The sequence below is a fragment of the Esox lucius genome, chromosome 25, assembly GCF_011004845.1.
Source record: "Esox lucius isolate fEsoLuc1 chromosome 25, fEsoLuc1.pri, whole genome shotgun sequence".
Taxonomy (NCBI): domain Eukaryota; kingdom Metazoa; phylum Chordata; class Actinopteri; order Esociformes; family Esocidae; genus Esox; species Esox lucius.
In genome coordinates this window covers 8501164-8517359 of record NC_047593.1, presented here as the reverse complement: position 1 = coordinate 8517359, position 16196 = coordinate 8501164, and the positions used below count along the sequence as shown (strand labels likewise).

The 16196-nt window shown below is 45.0% G+C and overlaps 1 protein-coding gene across 2 annotated transcripts in view; it reads left to right on the top strand.

Moving 5' to 3' along the window:
• The window catches only part of mtnr1aa (melatonin receptor 1A a), a 31963-nt gene extending 22769 nt beyond the window's left edge, over positions 1-9194 (top strand). For both annotated transcript variants that reach the window (XM_010891598.3, XM_034291043.1), the window contains exon 2: positions 7076-9194. In XM_010891598.3, the coding sequence (XP_010889900.2) occupies positions 7076-7944 (869 nt within the window). In that variant the 3' untranslated portion in view covers positions 7945-9194. The remainder of the gene's footprint in view (positions 1-7075) is intronic.
• Positions 9195-16196: the final 7002 nt, after the last annotated feature.

Here is a 16196-nt window from a genome sequence, read left to right as displayed (position 1 = left end):
GCCGCGACTAAAACACCCATGACAGGTGCCAGCCCACCTGTGATCCTCCGTCATAACAGTGGACGTTCGGGGGAAAATACAGAACTTGATTAGAACCTTGGATATTTAACAGCACGGAAAATTGGTTCGGGATTGAATTGCTTTATTTTTAAAATCCGCTCAGCGTGAATCCGTTCAACAGACAGTCTTTTACGCTTTGACATCCTTTTCCCTAGTGATTGAGCAGTGTGACACTGTGCCAGCGCATTGTCCTGGTTGTGTCACCACCGCTGCCTGGTCACTGGAAGGGGAACCCAGCAGTCTCGGTTGGGCCCGATCGCGGCATTTGCAACGGCAAGGTTTGATTCCTAGAGGTGGACCTGTACGAAAACCTATCCGCCCGCTACCGTAAAGCCGCTTTGCATAAGAGCATCTGCTCGTTGACCGTCAATGAATGTAAATGGATGACAGCTGTGGTGCATTGTGGGGGCTTGCTGTCCGTTTTGAGTGCTACTGTGAATGTATTTTTTCGACTGTGTGGAGTTTCTGTAAGCTGCAGCTGTGACCCACATGGTTTTCCCAACCCGATTGCCCCTCAGGACCTCAAATACAGTAGTATGAAAGACCAGGGCACTTCTGTGACACCATGAGAGTCCAGACAAAGGATACGGCTAATTTGTTGCCGTGCGCTCAGTTATTTTACATACTAACGCCCGGCTAGCCTAGAAAGGAGCTTCCTTCTGTATGATGTTTGTCGCTCAGTTGAGGAATGACGAAATATGATGTGGTACGTTTACTGGCTCCCGGTCCGCCGGGTCGCCGTCGTCTCCGTCATGTTTCGAAGGAGTGGTAGGTGTTGACATTGGAAATGGCGAAACTCGACAAATCAAGGATGGCATAATCACTGACGAATGTGACAGGGGACGACTCTGTCCCAGGGGCGTTCCCGACTGTCTCGCCCGGCTGATGCGGCCGGTGCTGTCATCTCGCTTCACGCCACGTGCTGTGTGGGCCACGCAGACATCTAGTGTAACATCACCCGTGGCGTTTTGTCTTATTTATTTTTTTTCTTATTTTTTTTTTTTTACAGCGCATGATCCTCATCGGTGTGACACAGTGGCAAATACTAGTGGCCCAGCAAATTGAGGGTGAGATCGTGTACTAAGTTACTGTGTATGAACGTGTATGTAGCAATTTACTCTAGTATTCTGAGACAAGAGTGCAATCTGTGGGATTCCTGATACCGTGTAAACATTATTAAAAGGGCAATCCTTAAAGAAATAAAGAATGGATAAAAAAATAATATATATATATATATGTCTGTCCTTGAATTTGGCAAGATTAAGTAGTGAAAAACATATCAATCTGCCTTCAAACTTGTTTTAACCAGGAAAGACAATTTACATGCCAAATCAGAAAAATAAATGAAAATAGTGATTTGAATGTATACATTGCCGGATCCCAAGCATTTTCATTACTTCATGCCACTTTTCAGGATGACGAGACCCGAACTATGCGAGTGAAATGTGCTCTCTTCACGGTCTGAGGCTAACGAAAGAATTTAGCTCATTTACAGTGGAGGTCAATAAAAGAAGAGCGATTGATTTCCCCATTGGTTGGCCACGGAAGGGAATTATGCCTTATTAGGAGAATATGTGCAAACACTCTACACATTACAGCTTCCTATATTGTGAGTCTGGTGGCATTTACTTGTACATTGGTAGCCAAAATGCTTCTGTACACTTCATTCATTCTGCTGCTTCCATCATTAATGATTTCATCAGTGAAGATGAGTGAGCCCGTTCCAGAGGCAGCCACTCATGCTAAAGCAATGACACTACCTCCACCATGCTTCACAGATAAGGTGTTATGCTTTATATCATCTGCGGTTTTTCCACCACACTTTTTCCTTCCCAATGCTTAGATAAAGGTTCACCTTCATCTCATCGGTCCATAAAACTCTGTTCCCAAACTGCAATGGCTGATCTCTGCCCTTTTTAGCAGATTTTAATCTGGCCTTTCTCTTGGTGATTTCACTGATGCTTATAAAGGGTTTGTTTTTCACAGCTCTGGTCATTTTTCTGTCATCAACTGCTGTTGTTTTTCTTTGCCGACCTGGTCATTGCAGATTGTTGAAAACACTAGTGGTTTCTTTCTTTCTCAGGACATTCCAAACGGGTGATTTGGCTATGCCCAAGGTCAAATTGAGTTCCTTGTTTAGCATCCTAATTGCTGGCTCTTATTTTCATATACAGCTCCCTAGTCATAGACCGCTCCCTTATGTTGGAATATGCCTACTTACATCAAATGCAGACTCCAAATGCAAAAGAAAAGGATGGGACAGAGAATACATTCACAGCTCTTTATGTGTGAACAATAATTCAACAGGATACCTAATCAATTAGAAACTTCCATGAGCCAAATGTCTAAATGCCATAAAATACGGACTGTGCTGTTATCAAACAGACAGAAATAAAAGATGACATTTTGTATTTTTGCCTCTTTTTTTTGTTTATTGTATTTTCATATGCATTGGGTGTACAGCAAAAATAGTTATTTTGACTTTACTGGCAAAATACTAATGGACAGAACTTTGACTCCTGAGAATTGCAGTGGGCATTTTCTTTCAATTGTGGAGCACATTTGAATCTTCTGAAACCTGCTCACTTACCTCAAAGCGTTGGTATAAAAGTTAACCAGGTATATTAGGTCGACCCTAATCAATGGAAGCACTCTCTCTAGTTGTGAAAATAACAGGTACCTCTACACTAGACTAGTTCTAGAATGGCTGGGAAGATCTCTCTGTTGAAATTAGTTACAATTGTTGCCCAAAAATTGGCTAAGACGTCTAACATGCCTCAAACAATCGAGCATCAGGCATTGCCATTGGTAAATAAGGAAGCTGGACAGTTAGTCACTGCTAACAACCACGATTGAGCTTGCAGGCGCCAACTGGCCCCAATGGGTCACTAGAGCGGGATGAGAAGGCAAACGTCTGACATCCTAACCGTTCAAACATATTTTTCTGTGGTTCACAAAAAGGTGACGATAAGCTTTATTTCACATTAAGCCATGTGAAAATTTACAGTTTCACCTGAAAATTTAGCTTAACATGTGAAAATAGCTTTCACAAGTAAACATACATTTTCTTTGTAAGGGCAGACAGGTTGTTTTAGCATGCTCTGGGGGGGGTTGTCTGCTCTCAAAACTATGCCATTTGTTTAATCATCCACTCTTAAAATGGTCTCGGTGGAGAGGAGAGAACAGATTGACTGGAGATGCAGACCTCATCATCCTCTCCTGTCACCAGTCGTCATTAATATCTGCAAATCCAATAATGACACCCGGGACATCCCCAGTGTTTCGCTCCCTCTCCCTCCCGCTCTCTCGCCTTCTCTCTCCCCATCTCCCTCTTTATCTGTCTCTCCTTCTCTCTCTTTCGGACCAAGATTAAAGCGGCTGCTGTAGAGATTTCCAGCAGTTATTATTTTATTTCTTTCATCCACTTTCGTCTCAGTGCAGTAGCTCCATCTCGCCGCCGTTCATTCCAACCCAAGCTGTCACTGAGGTGCTGAGAGGGAGACGAAGCCGTTGAAATCTTTCTTTTTCTTTCTCTTTCCGTGCTGGTGACAGTGGAGGGATATATTTGCCCAACACGTCCATCTGTGACACATGCCATTTATCTGACACCACAATTATTACAAAATTACTTTTATGCACACTTGAATTTTCAAAGCCTTTTCAACACCCTTTTGCAAAATGTGGAATATTCACTGTACAATTACAACTAGGAATGTATAAAATGCATGCAAATACAGTATCACTATCATCTGTCTCTCTGTTCAGAAATTACACACATCCTGGCATATAGAAATGTTTTCCTACTCCGCAGGTGATTCCCATACATTATCATACATTATTTTCGAAGGATATGCATGAACATTTGTCAGCAGCAATATAGTTAAGGCCCTCGTGACCTCCAGCACGCTGACATTTTGACCTTGGAGACTCGGCTGAGACGGGGCAGGAATTTACATTTTGACCCTAGACTTTTCCCACCTAATAAGCAGGGTGTTGGTGGGAGCCCACTCGCTCTGACACGCTCTCTCTTCGGATCAGAACACACGTGATGTGCACTTAAGAATGCACACGCAGAAGGTCATCGATCGACTGTCCGATTGAATTGTGAGATGTTTTGTCCCAGGTCAGTTAGCGAGCAGTCAATAACTCAATGAGTTTCTTGTCATGCATTCTTTAAGTGCATCCATTCAAGGCATCCGGGCTCTACTCCATGTTGCCCCGTTTCAGATAATGAATCCCTGAAGCCTGTCAAATTAAACGACCAGAGGGGATTCATTGCCTAAATTCTTACCAAAGGTGACTTGCGGATGACAAATGAAAACTCGGAGGAGCTGGCCTGTACATCTACTTAAACCTGGTGAAAAGTTGGAGCGGCGTGTCAATCACTGGTTCTAGCCTCCATTTTGACAAGAGCTGAGACGAGTCAAGCCTAAGGGACTCTTTGAAAGCCAGTCCAGCTACCTTTAGGCTTCTGTCAAGGTCAGTGCTCTGTACGAGAGGCTCACATGCCTAAACCCTGTGCCCACGGGACTGTTGTAGAAAAACACTTCGAGAGGTAGCGTCATCTTGAAAACCTAAGGACAAACTCCTTCACCCTAGCTCTCACCGTGGGCCTGGAGAATCATCTCTGCGTCCTGGCCACACCGATAAGAGCAGGTTCACCTAATCACCATACAGAGAGCACCTGGAGGACAAATCCAGGGGTTCTGTGTCTCCAGGTATCCATGAATAATGACCTTTATTTTACACTTGTTCTTTAATGGGGTACCCCCCCCAAACATGCCACAAATTGGCCAGTTCATCCTCCTCAGGAATATGGGAGAAGTGTTTTTTTCCCCCTTCCAAATGTACGCTTTGGAAACACATGTGTGTAGTGTGACTCAGGCACAGTACGGGTCAACAACACTATTTCGGCAGGAGTTGACAGAGTATGAACTTTAAAAAAAAGGAAACGAATTCAGCGGTCGCAGTTTTTACGAGAAAGAGGAGGGAGAGAGCAGGCGCCGGGCAGACCAGGGTTTTGTTGTGCTTTTGTGTCCATGTCAATGGCGTCCCGGTGAGAGTGACAGATCTCCCGGAGGCGTTCGGGGACAAACGTGACAGCCTGTTGCTGGAAGCAACGGAGTAACGGGTGCGGGGGGGGAGATGACTCTTCAGCACGACTGCGTTGTTTGCCGAGACGTTCCCCAAGGAGTGTAGTACTGTGCCACCTTTTGCATTCAGCTCACACCTCACACTCGAGGGAGGAGCCGGTTTGTGTAAGTGACAGCGGTTAACTTCCTGTACTTGTCCCCTTCTTTTCCCCTGTTTCACTCTTCAGACGATTTCCGGGGACAAACGCTGACTTTACATCATTAAAGACAACGACAGAACTAACCTGTGTGCGTGACCATGAGTTTCTTTTCCTCAATCGTGGCCCTTTCAGAGTAGAATGAGAGATTTGTTCTAGCCGTCCTTCTCGGTGTGGAGTGGCGGGTCATGCACACAGTCATGCACTCGCTTGAACATGGCGTAGTGATAGTCACTTGTTTACAGGCCATTGTCTATTGCCTTTCGATGTGTCCTTCCGACAGGCAGTCCCTCAATCAACTCTCTGGAGGACCATTGAAACTGGCTAGTGCATCCTACCCCTTAGTCCTGTTGGCTCACACACTGTCGGCTTGTCGGTGCGCATGGTAATGAGAGCATCCGCATTAATAAGCAAAAGGGGAAGGCTTCCCTTTAATTAGCCGCTGACAGCAATGGGTCAGCTCACGTTTGGGAACGGCTGGTCCAACGCATGCCTACTTATCAGGAGAAAACAAACAGACATAAACAAAAACACTCGCACAAACCAACGCAGATTAGAAGGCATTCTCTCACCATGAGGGCCTCATTCAGTAGCAGCATTACAGCACATTACTCTGTGGCGAATTATGCAACGGTATATGGAAACCAATTTGTCAAGCCTCGTTGGCTGAATGAGCTAAATTATCTGTCTTTCTATTCCGACACTGACTTTGACTGCGCTAATTACAGGGTAGGATAGAATTGTATTAATTTAATTAAACAGACATCCATTTATTTATTGTGGCAAGTTGAATAACATCAGTTAGAAAGATCCATGGTACTGCAACTATAAACAGCATTGTTCACACATGAAGAATACAAAGGCTTAGACAAAATCAGTTTCTCTAAAGAAACCCTTTCTTACAAGATAAGCATCCCACAAATCTATCTTGCATTTGAGTCTGTACTGATGCTGATACAAAGCTCTTATTAGTTTTCTTAATTTTACAAGGGTGAATATCTAAATAATTGCGTGTCGTGTGTACATATCTCAGGAAGCCATCAGTGTTCCCTTGACTGTTTTACCACTGAACTACAGTACACAACTCTCTCCGGAGTATTCTGACTTGGCCATGTGAGGGAGCCAAATGGGGAGTACACAAAGAATGAAGACAGGCTCAACAAAATATGTCTGAAAGGACTTGACTGACACAATATTCTGCCTTCTAAATTTAAGCCGATTTTTCTGACCGAATTTATATTTAGATAAGTCACACCCTGATGACGCAGTTCAGCCTATAATTAACTATTGTTCTGAGCTACTTGAATGCTCTCCACCTGTTCTATGCTTCAGTCACCAGTGATCTACTTAGCAGCTGATGTTTGCTATCAACGTCTATTTAACCTTGCACTAGAGGCCAGGAACACCAGGACGCAGCCCTTGGCTGTGTAATATTGGCTGGGTGTCACAAACCCTCAAGGTGACATTGCTATTAATAACTGATTACCAACGCAATTAGCTGCGATACAATGTCTCATAAAACTTTCAGCCAATCAGCATTCACAGTTTGAACCAGCAGGTTTTCAGTATTAAATAGAATTGTATTTAATTGCTCTTTCCATTCATATTCTGTCAGTTACTTTCGAAAACACACCCGAATGGAAAAATGTACATTGCCAGTGTTAAATTATTTTTGTTATTTCTCCTTTTTCCTTTCTTTCCCTCCCAATCGCTCTGTGTCCATAGGCAACATCTTTGTGGTGAGCCTGGCCGTGGCTGACCTTGTGGTGGCCATCTACCCCTACCCGCTGGTCCTCACGTCCATCTTCGACGACGGCTGGAACCTGGGCTACGTCCACTGCCAGATCAGTGGCTTCCTCATGGGCGTCAGCGTCATCGGCTCCATCTTCAACATCACCGGCATCGCCATCAACCGCTACTGCTACATCTGCCACAGCCTCAAGTACGACAGGCTCTACAGCAACAAGAACTCGGTGTGCTACGTTCTGCTCATCTGGGCGTTGACCGTCGTGGCCATCGTGCCGAACCTCTTCGTGGGCTCGCTGCAGTACGACCCCCGGGTGTACTCCTGCACGTTCGAGCAGTCGGCGAGCTCGGCGTACACCATCGCCGTGGTCTTCTTCCACTTCATCTTGCCCATCATGATCGTCACCTACTGCTACCTGAGAATCTGGGTCTTGGTGATTCAGGTCAGGCGACGGGTCAAGCCGGACAACAGGCCGAAGCTGACGCCGCACGACATAAGGAACTTTGTGACTATGTTCGTGGTGTTCGTGCTGTTCGCCGTGTGCTGGGCGCCGCTCAATTTCATCGGGCTGGCCGTGGCGATCAGCCCCGAGGCGGTGGCGCCTCTCATCCCCGAGTGGCTCTTCGTGGCAAGTTACTTCATGGCCTACTTCAACAGCTGCCTTAACGCCATCGTGTACGGGGTGCTCAACCAGAACTTCCGGCGCGAGTACAAGCGCATCGTGGTCTCCGTGTGCACGGCGCGCATCTTTTTCCACGACAGCTCGAACGACGCGCCCGAGCGTATCAAGAGCAAGCCCTCGCCGCTCATAACCAACAACAACCAGGTCAAGGTGGACTCAGTGTGAGAGGACCAGCTGGTCCCAGTGCGCTCCCTACCCCTTCCTCATGGCGCCAACCCTTCGATGTCTGTACATCTGTGAGGATGAAAGGAAGCAGTTTGGCGGAAGTGCAAAGCTCCACGGTTTTACTGCTTGTACCTAGCGAGTAGCCTACAGATCTACAAACACCGAAAGGGTTAAAGGGCTCAGGTGAAGGGGGAGGGAGTGATTTGGGGCCGGCTGATACTAACATGCATGACCCATAGGGGAGGAGGGGATGAAGGGAATCAACGAAAGAGGAAAACAAAGTAACAGGTGAAAGTCAAGTGAACTGAGAACTAGTAACAAATGTGAAAAAGCAAAACAGCTTCCACATTCTGAACTGTCTATGAACTGTCTTTACCACTACACAATCCAAGCAAAACGGGGGAAATGTATCAGTCTTTTAAAAAAAATTGTTAGATTTTTCAGTACCTTAAAGATTTATACTGTACTTTCGTTTTCATGTTTATAGTGACTTTATCACTGACCCTGTAATATAATACTTATTATATGTATTTTTTTTATACAAAGTATATTACATAGATATACAAAAATATATATCAGGTTGATTTTACCAACAGTTATCAGAAAAAAAAATGAAAAAGGGTGGCACAATATGTATTTTTCAGATACCCCCAATGGATTATTTCCAGAATCAAAAGGAAGGAAGCATGCATTGTTCAAAATGGATTTCTGGAAAATTTCCCAGAATTTAGCCATCCTTAAAATGTTATATATATATATCATGGTGTGAGAGACAGATTTTTTTTATATATAGTTATACATTATACAACAAATGGTCACAAACAAAACAAAACATGTTCATTATGACATTTTATTTGGTGTGCCACTGTTACACTCCTTCCCTGGGAGGAGGAAGCAATATGTTCGGGTTGCTGCTGTTTCTTAATGCCCTGCAAAAATGTTCCCATGATTCGATGGAATAAATACTGTGTGTTTGCAAGTGTGGGATCTCAATCTCTCTCTTCTACTGTCTCTTTGTGTCACTTCTCTTTCTCTCTTTCTCGATCTCTGTACACTTCTTGTAAATTCTGTCTCTCTCTTTCTCTAACTCTGTAAACTCCTTGTGAGCATGGAAATGAGTATAGTTCATATGCAAAATAAAGGATCAGAGGCAGAAATGTGTGCTCCTATTTCAGTACAGTACAACAGAACACAAGTCATTCCTTCAAACATATTTCACTGTTCATTTGAATACATTTGCAGAACACCAAATCAAGAAGCGGACACATATAAATACACTAGTTACATTAGTATTGATCTTCCAAAGGCATGTTTTTTTCCCATTAAAACAACTGGTTACATTATTGATTTAGTGCAATGAAATATACTTATGGCAGTTGGATAAATGGGTTACGTCAGTATTATCTATGTTCACGCTTATGGTCATCAGCATTTTCCTAAAGTTTCCTTAGGAAAACTTATTAAATAGGTTGGCCAGATGGCAATCACTAAAACTAATGCAATTTTAAAACCAAATTACAATTGAATGAGGTGTTCTCAGGCGAAGGGTATATCGATGTGCAACATAAACTGATGCTCCCCTGACTTGGCTGGGACTCTGGCTCTGCAGACATTGTTCAGTTCTCTCTGAAAACACAGAGGTCCTCAGTTGTGGCAGAGCTACCAATCTGCCCAGTTCATTTACAAACACATTTTGTACCAACATCACATGTTTAATTTCTTAGATAAACAACAAATATGGATAATAAACACAGTTGATCCATTCTTTTACGCACAGGTTTACTCAAATCCATGATGGTCTGGGGGTGCTTTGGTGGTGGTAAAGTGGGAGATTTGTAAAGGCTAAAAGGGATCTTGAAGAAGAAAGCTATCACTCCATTTTGCAACGCCATTAGAGACAGTTGATGACCCAAACAACAGCACAATGACCCAAAACAAATTACGCAAGAACTACACTGTTCAAAAAATTTAGGGAACACTTAAATCAAACACTGGGTCACGATGAACAAAATATATTAAAGATCAAAATACTTACTGTACAATGTGTCATTTGTTGAGAACAATTGAGGACTGGATTCGAATGCACACTGACAATGAAAGTAAAGAACTGAAAATACAGGCTGGCGGATGGTGTCCTGGAGGTTCTCCTCCCAGACCTGGATCAGGGCATCAGTGAGCTCCTGGACTGTCTTTTGCACTACTTGGTGGTGTCGGATGCACCAATAAATAACGTCCCAAAGGTTCTCAATTGGATTCAGTTCTGGGGAACGTGAGGGCCAGTCAATAGGATCAATGCCTTCATCATCCAGGAACTGCCTACACACTCTGGCCACATGAGGCCGCACATTGACCTGCACCAGGAGGAACCCAGGGCCCATAGCACTGGTGTAAGGTCTGATGATGGGTCTGAGGATTTCATCCCGGTACATAACAGCAGTCAGGGCACCGTTGGCTTGCATGTGGAGGTCTCTGCGACCCTCCAAGAATATGCCTCTCCAGACCATCACTGACCCACCACCAAACCGGTCATGCAGGATGTTGCAGGCAGCATACCGTTCACCATCCCGTCTCTAGGTTCTCTTTCACATCTGTCATATGTGCTCAGTGTGAACCTGCTCTCATCTCTGAAGAGAACAGGGTGCGACTGGCGGACCTGCCAATTCTGATGTTCTCTGGTGAATTACAATCCGGCTGCACATTGATGGGCTGTGAGCACAGGTCCCACTACAGGACGTCGGGCCCTCATGCCACCCTAACCGAGTCTGTTTCTTACAGTTTGGTCAGAAACATGCACACCAGTAGCCTGCTGGAGGTTATTTTGTAGGGCTCTGGCACAGCTCCTCCTGTTCTTTCTCAGACAAAGGAGCAGATACCGGCCCTGCTGCTGGGTTGATGCCCTTCTACGGCTCTGTCCAGCTCTCCTCGTGTAAAGGCCCATCTCCTCGTGTAAAGGTACCTCCTCCATGCTCTTGAGACTGTACTGGGAGACACAGCCCCTGAATGGGCTGCCGGTATCGCCTCATGCTAACAGTAGTGAAACACAAAACACAACACTAGAGAATAATCAGTCAGGAAGGATACGGAGAGAGCTATTGTCTGTGGCCACCACCTGCAAAACCATTCCCTTTTTGGGGGTTGTCTTGCTGTTGCCTCTCCATTACACCTGTTGTCACTTTCATTTGCACCGAGCACCGAATTGATTCACAATCGCTTATGCTTCCTAACGGGACAGATTGATATCATAGAATTGCCATTATACTTGCATTTTTCAGTTGTCTACCTCGGGAACCCCATTGCTGCTGTCCCGAGATTTCAATTGCACATGCTACCTTGCACCTTAAATTTGCCTCGACTGCACAGTCAGAATTGCCATTTGAACATGCATTTGCCTCATCAGACAACTGTCCATTCTCCACTTGTACATACATTATACTTAATTTTGTACATGTTCTGCCCTCCCCTATTTGCCTTCATTGCGCATTTAGTATTACCATTTGTACTGTATTTACCTTCATTGCACACCTATACATTCCACTTGTAACATACCCTTTACTCAGCCGACGCTAACTGCATTTCGTTGTACTGTACTTCTAAAGTTCAATGACAATAAAGTAGAATCTAATCTAATATACCTTAAGTATAACTGACTTGAAGTTACACTGTGATGATTACGTGTTCCCTTCAATTTTTTTTTTAGCAGTGTATTTGGCAGTCAGCTGGTATTCTGTCTATAATGGAGTGGCCAGCACAGTCACCGGATCTCAACCCTATTGAGCTGTTATGGGAGCAGCTTGAGTGTATGCTACGTAAGAATGGTAGTGTATACAGTTGTTTTTTTTTTACAACTAGTGTATACAGTTAATTTTTTACAACTAGTCTTATGTCTGAGGGAGAACCCAAAAAAGGGATCTGATAATTCTTCCAAACAGAATATCTTAGATTAATGAGCCTCACTTGTGGACTCTCCTCAATTAGGTTATCAATGGAGTTTTGGTCAGGGGACTGGGTCGACCATTGCAAAACCTTGATTCTGTGGTCAGTTAACATATTTCTTTGACCTGCTATGTATCATAGTTTTGCAGGAACATCATCAATGACCCAGTCTAAGCCTCCTGACTGAGGCAGACAGATTATTCTGTCCTGTCCCTAAAGAGTCAATGTTTCTAAACCAGGTTCCCTGGGCCTTTGGTAGTGAAACAGTTCCACATCATCACATATATACGCCATATTTCACATTGGGGATTTTGTTTTCTGCATGTTCATGGTCTTCATACACAACCCACCTCTGGTGCTTGATGCTAAAAATCTCCTTCAGAGAGTTTATTAAAGTCTTATAATTCACTTGGGCAAATTATGTCCAATAACTTGAATACCTATCAAAGATACTCAAGTGAACAGTAGAACCGGATTAAAATAAATGAATAAATCAGAACCCAGAGCAAAGCGATGACTCAGAAGAGACCCAGACACACAAAACATGCTCACATATTTACACATTCATCTTTTTTTCCCATTATTCATGTGTGTCTTTAGTTGCTGCTGTTATTTTAATCTGTTTTTAATTCTTATGTATATAATGACTAGATTTAAAAAAAAAAACTTGAATATATGTAAATTGTAAAGATTGGCTTTTTGGCTTGTAATGTTTCATTTTTGGAATCCCATGAATACTTGCTGTTGCTAAGGTGACACTAATGGAGATTCAAATAAAAATAATCATGAATGTTGCAAAAAAAAGCAATAGGAGCATCTGAACATGGTTAGATTTTTTTTTATGGACAAATCACATAAAATAACGTTAAACCAAACATCTGTAATGTTGTTTTTCTCTCTGTCTTTTTTAATGTCAGCATGCCCCCATCATATGTTTTTGCAAGATGTGACTTCATTTAGCTGAAGTTTGTTTTGGCTCAACAATGGATTAAATGTAATCTCACATTTTCCACTAATACTATATTATATACTGTACATACATATACTGTATAGTAATACTACCGTAAAGTAGTCTTACAGCATAGTATATTATAGTCTTTTGGTTACATTCATTCTCCATGGTGATTTAACTTTCCGACCTTTCAGGAACTCTAGCTCTAACGTTTACAGTTTTTAATGAACCAAAGGACTTCCCTGGTAATGGGTATTGCCTTTGTTTAACCGAAGGATGAATGTCATAGGGGGACCGACTTTGTGCAACATTGCTCATCTCCCAGCTTGTTACTGAAGTTGCCTACCAGGTTTGAGCAATAATGTTGGTAGGGCACAGAAAATGTAGGTGCCTCAATAATGGAGCAAATGGAAATATTGCTTCCCCACTATCTAGTTGTTACTTATACATTCTCATTATTCAATTTTAATGGTTATTAGTGTTCCAATAATTTTTTTGAAGCAGATATGCCCATAATATTTATGCTGTAGTATAGAATGATTAACAGTTTCAGCACTGGTGTTTTCCTTCCAAAGTTAAATGTGGATCAATGCAGATGGAAAGGTCTACACTGCAGTTACAGTGGGGAGAACAAGTATTTGATTCACCGATTTTGCAGGTTTCCCCACTTACAAAGCATGTAGAAGTCTGTAATTCCGAAAATCATCCATAAAATCACATTGTATGATTTTTAAGTAATTCATTTGCATTTTATTGCATGACAAAAGTATTTGATACATCAGAAAAGCAGAACTTAATATTTGGTACAGAAACCTTTGTTTGCAATTACAAAGATCATACGTTTCCAGTTGTTCTTGACCAGGTTTCCACACACTGATTTTAATCCATGACGGCGTAATGTGTTACTAATGGTTTTCTTTGAGACTGTGGTCCCAGCACTCTTCGGGTCATTGACCAGGTCCTGCCGTGTAGTTCTGGGCTGATCCCTCACCTTCCTCATGATCATTGATGCCCCACGAGGTGAAATCTTGCATGGAGCCCCAGACCAAGGGAGATTGACCGTCAACTTGAACCTTCTAACCAAGCTGCTTGCCTGTTGTCCTATAGCCCATCCCAGCCTTGTGCAGGTCTACAATTCTATCCCTGATGTCCTTACACAGCTCTCTGTTCTTGACCATTGTGGAGAGGTTGGAGTCTGTTTGATTGAGTGTGTGGACAGGTGTCTTTTATACAGGTAACGAGTTCAAACAGGTGCAGTTAATATAGGTAATGAGTGGAGAACAGGAGGGCTTCTTAAAGAAAAACTAACAGGTCTGTGGGAGACGGAATTCTTATTGGTTTGTAGGTGATCAAATACTAATGTCATGCATAGCATAGCATAGCATAGCATAGCATCATAGCATCATCTTCCGCTTATCCGGGGCCGGGTCGCGGGGGCAGCAGTCTAAGCAGGGATGCCCAGACTTCCCTCTCCCCAGACACTTCCTCCAGCTCTTCCGGGGGGACACCGAGGCATTCCCAGGCCAGCCGGGAGACATAGTCCCTCCAGCGTGTCCTAGGTCTTCCCCGGGGTCTCTTCCCGGTGGGACGGGACCGGAACACCTTCCCAGGAAGGCGTTCCGGAGGCATCCGAAACAGATGCCCAAGCCACCTCAGCTGACCCCTCTCGATGTGGAGGAGCAGCGGCTCTACTCTGAGCTCCTCCCGGGTGACCGAGCTTCTCACCCTATCTCTAAGGGATCGCCCAGCCACCCTGCGGAGAAAGCTCATTTCGGCCGCCTGTATCCGGGATCTTGTCCTTTCGGTCATGACCCAAAGCTCATGACCATAGGTGAGAGTAGGAACGTAGATTGACCGGTAAATCGAGAGCTTCGCCTTGCGGCTCAGCTCTTTCTTCACCACGACAGACCGATACATCGACCGCATTACTGCAGAAGCTGCACCGATCCGTCTGTCAATCTCCCGTTCCATCCTTCCCTCACTCGTGAACAGGACCCCTAGATACTTAAACTCATCCACTTGAGGCAGGCACTCTCCACCAACCTGAAGTGGGCAAGCCACCCTTTTCTGACTGAGGACCATGGCCTCGGATTTGGAGGTACTGATTTTCATCCCCACCGCTTCACACTCGGCTGCAAACCGTCCAAGTGCATGCTGAAGGTCCTGGCTTGAAGGGGCCAACACGACAACATCATCCGCAAAGAGCAGAGACGAAATCGTGTGGTCCCCAAACCTGACACCCTCCGGCCCCTGGCTGCGCCTAGAAATTCTGTCCATAAAAATTACGAACAGAACCGGTGACAAAGGGCAGCCCTGCCGGAGTCCAACATGCACAGGGAACAAGTCTGACTTACTGCCGGCAATGCGGACCAAGCCCCAGCTTCGGTCGTACAGGGACCTGACAGCCCTTAGCAAAGGACCCAGGACCCCATATTCCCGAAGCACTCTCCACAGGATGCCGTGAGGGACACAGTCGAATGCCTTCTCCAAATCCACAAAACACATGTGGACTGGTTGGGCAAACTCCCATGAACCCTCCATCACCCTGTAGAGGGTATAGAGCTGGTCCAGTGTTCCACGGCCTGGACGAAAACCACACTGTTCCTCCTGAATCCGAGGTTCTACTATCGGCCGTATTCTCCTCTCCAGAACCCTGGCATAGACTTTCCCGGGGAGGCTGAGAAGTGTGATCCCCCTATAGTTGGAACACACCCTCCGGTCCCCCTTCTTATAAAGAGGGACCACCACCCCGGTCTGCCATCCCAGAGGCACTGTCCCCTGACTGCCACGCGATGTTGCACAGGCGTGTCAGCCAAGACAGCCCCACAACATCCAGAGACTTGAGGTACTCAGGGCGGATCTCATCCACCCCCGGTGCCTTGCCACCGAGGAGTTTCTTAACCACCTCGGTGACTTCAGCCCGGGTGATGGACGAGTCCACCTCTGAGCCCTCATCCTCTGCTTCCTCAATGGAAGACGTGACGGCGGGATTGAGGAGATCCTCGAAGTACTCCTTCCACCGCCCGACGACATCCCCAGTTGAGGTCAGCAGCTGCCCACCTCTACTGTAAACAGCGTTGGTAGGGCACTGTTTCCCTCTCCTGAGGCGCCGGATGGTTTGCCAGAATCTCTTCGAGGCCAGCCGATAGTCCTTCTCCATGGCCTCACCGAACTCCTCCCAGGCCCGAGTTTTTGCCTCCACAACCACCCGGGCTGCCGTCCGCTTGGCCTGTCGGTACCCGTCAGCTGCCTCTGGAGTCCCACAAGCCAACCAGGCCTGATAGGACTCCTTCTTCAGCTTGACAGCATCCCTTACTTCCGGTGTCCACCACCGGGTTCGGGGATTGCCACCTCGACAGGCACCGGA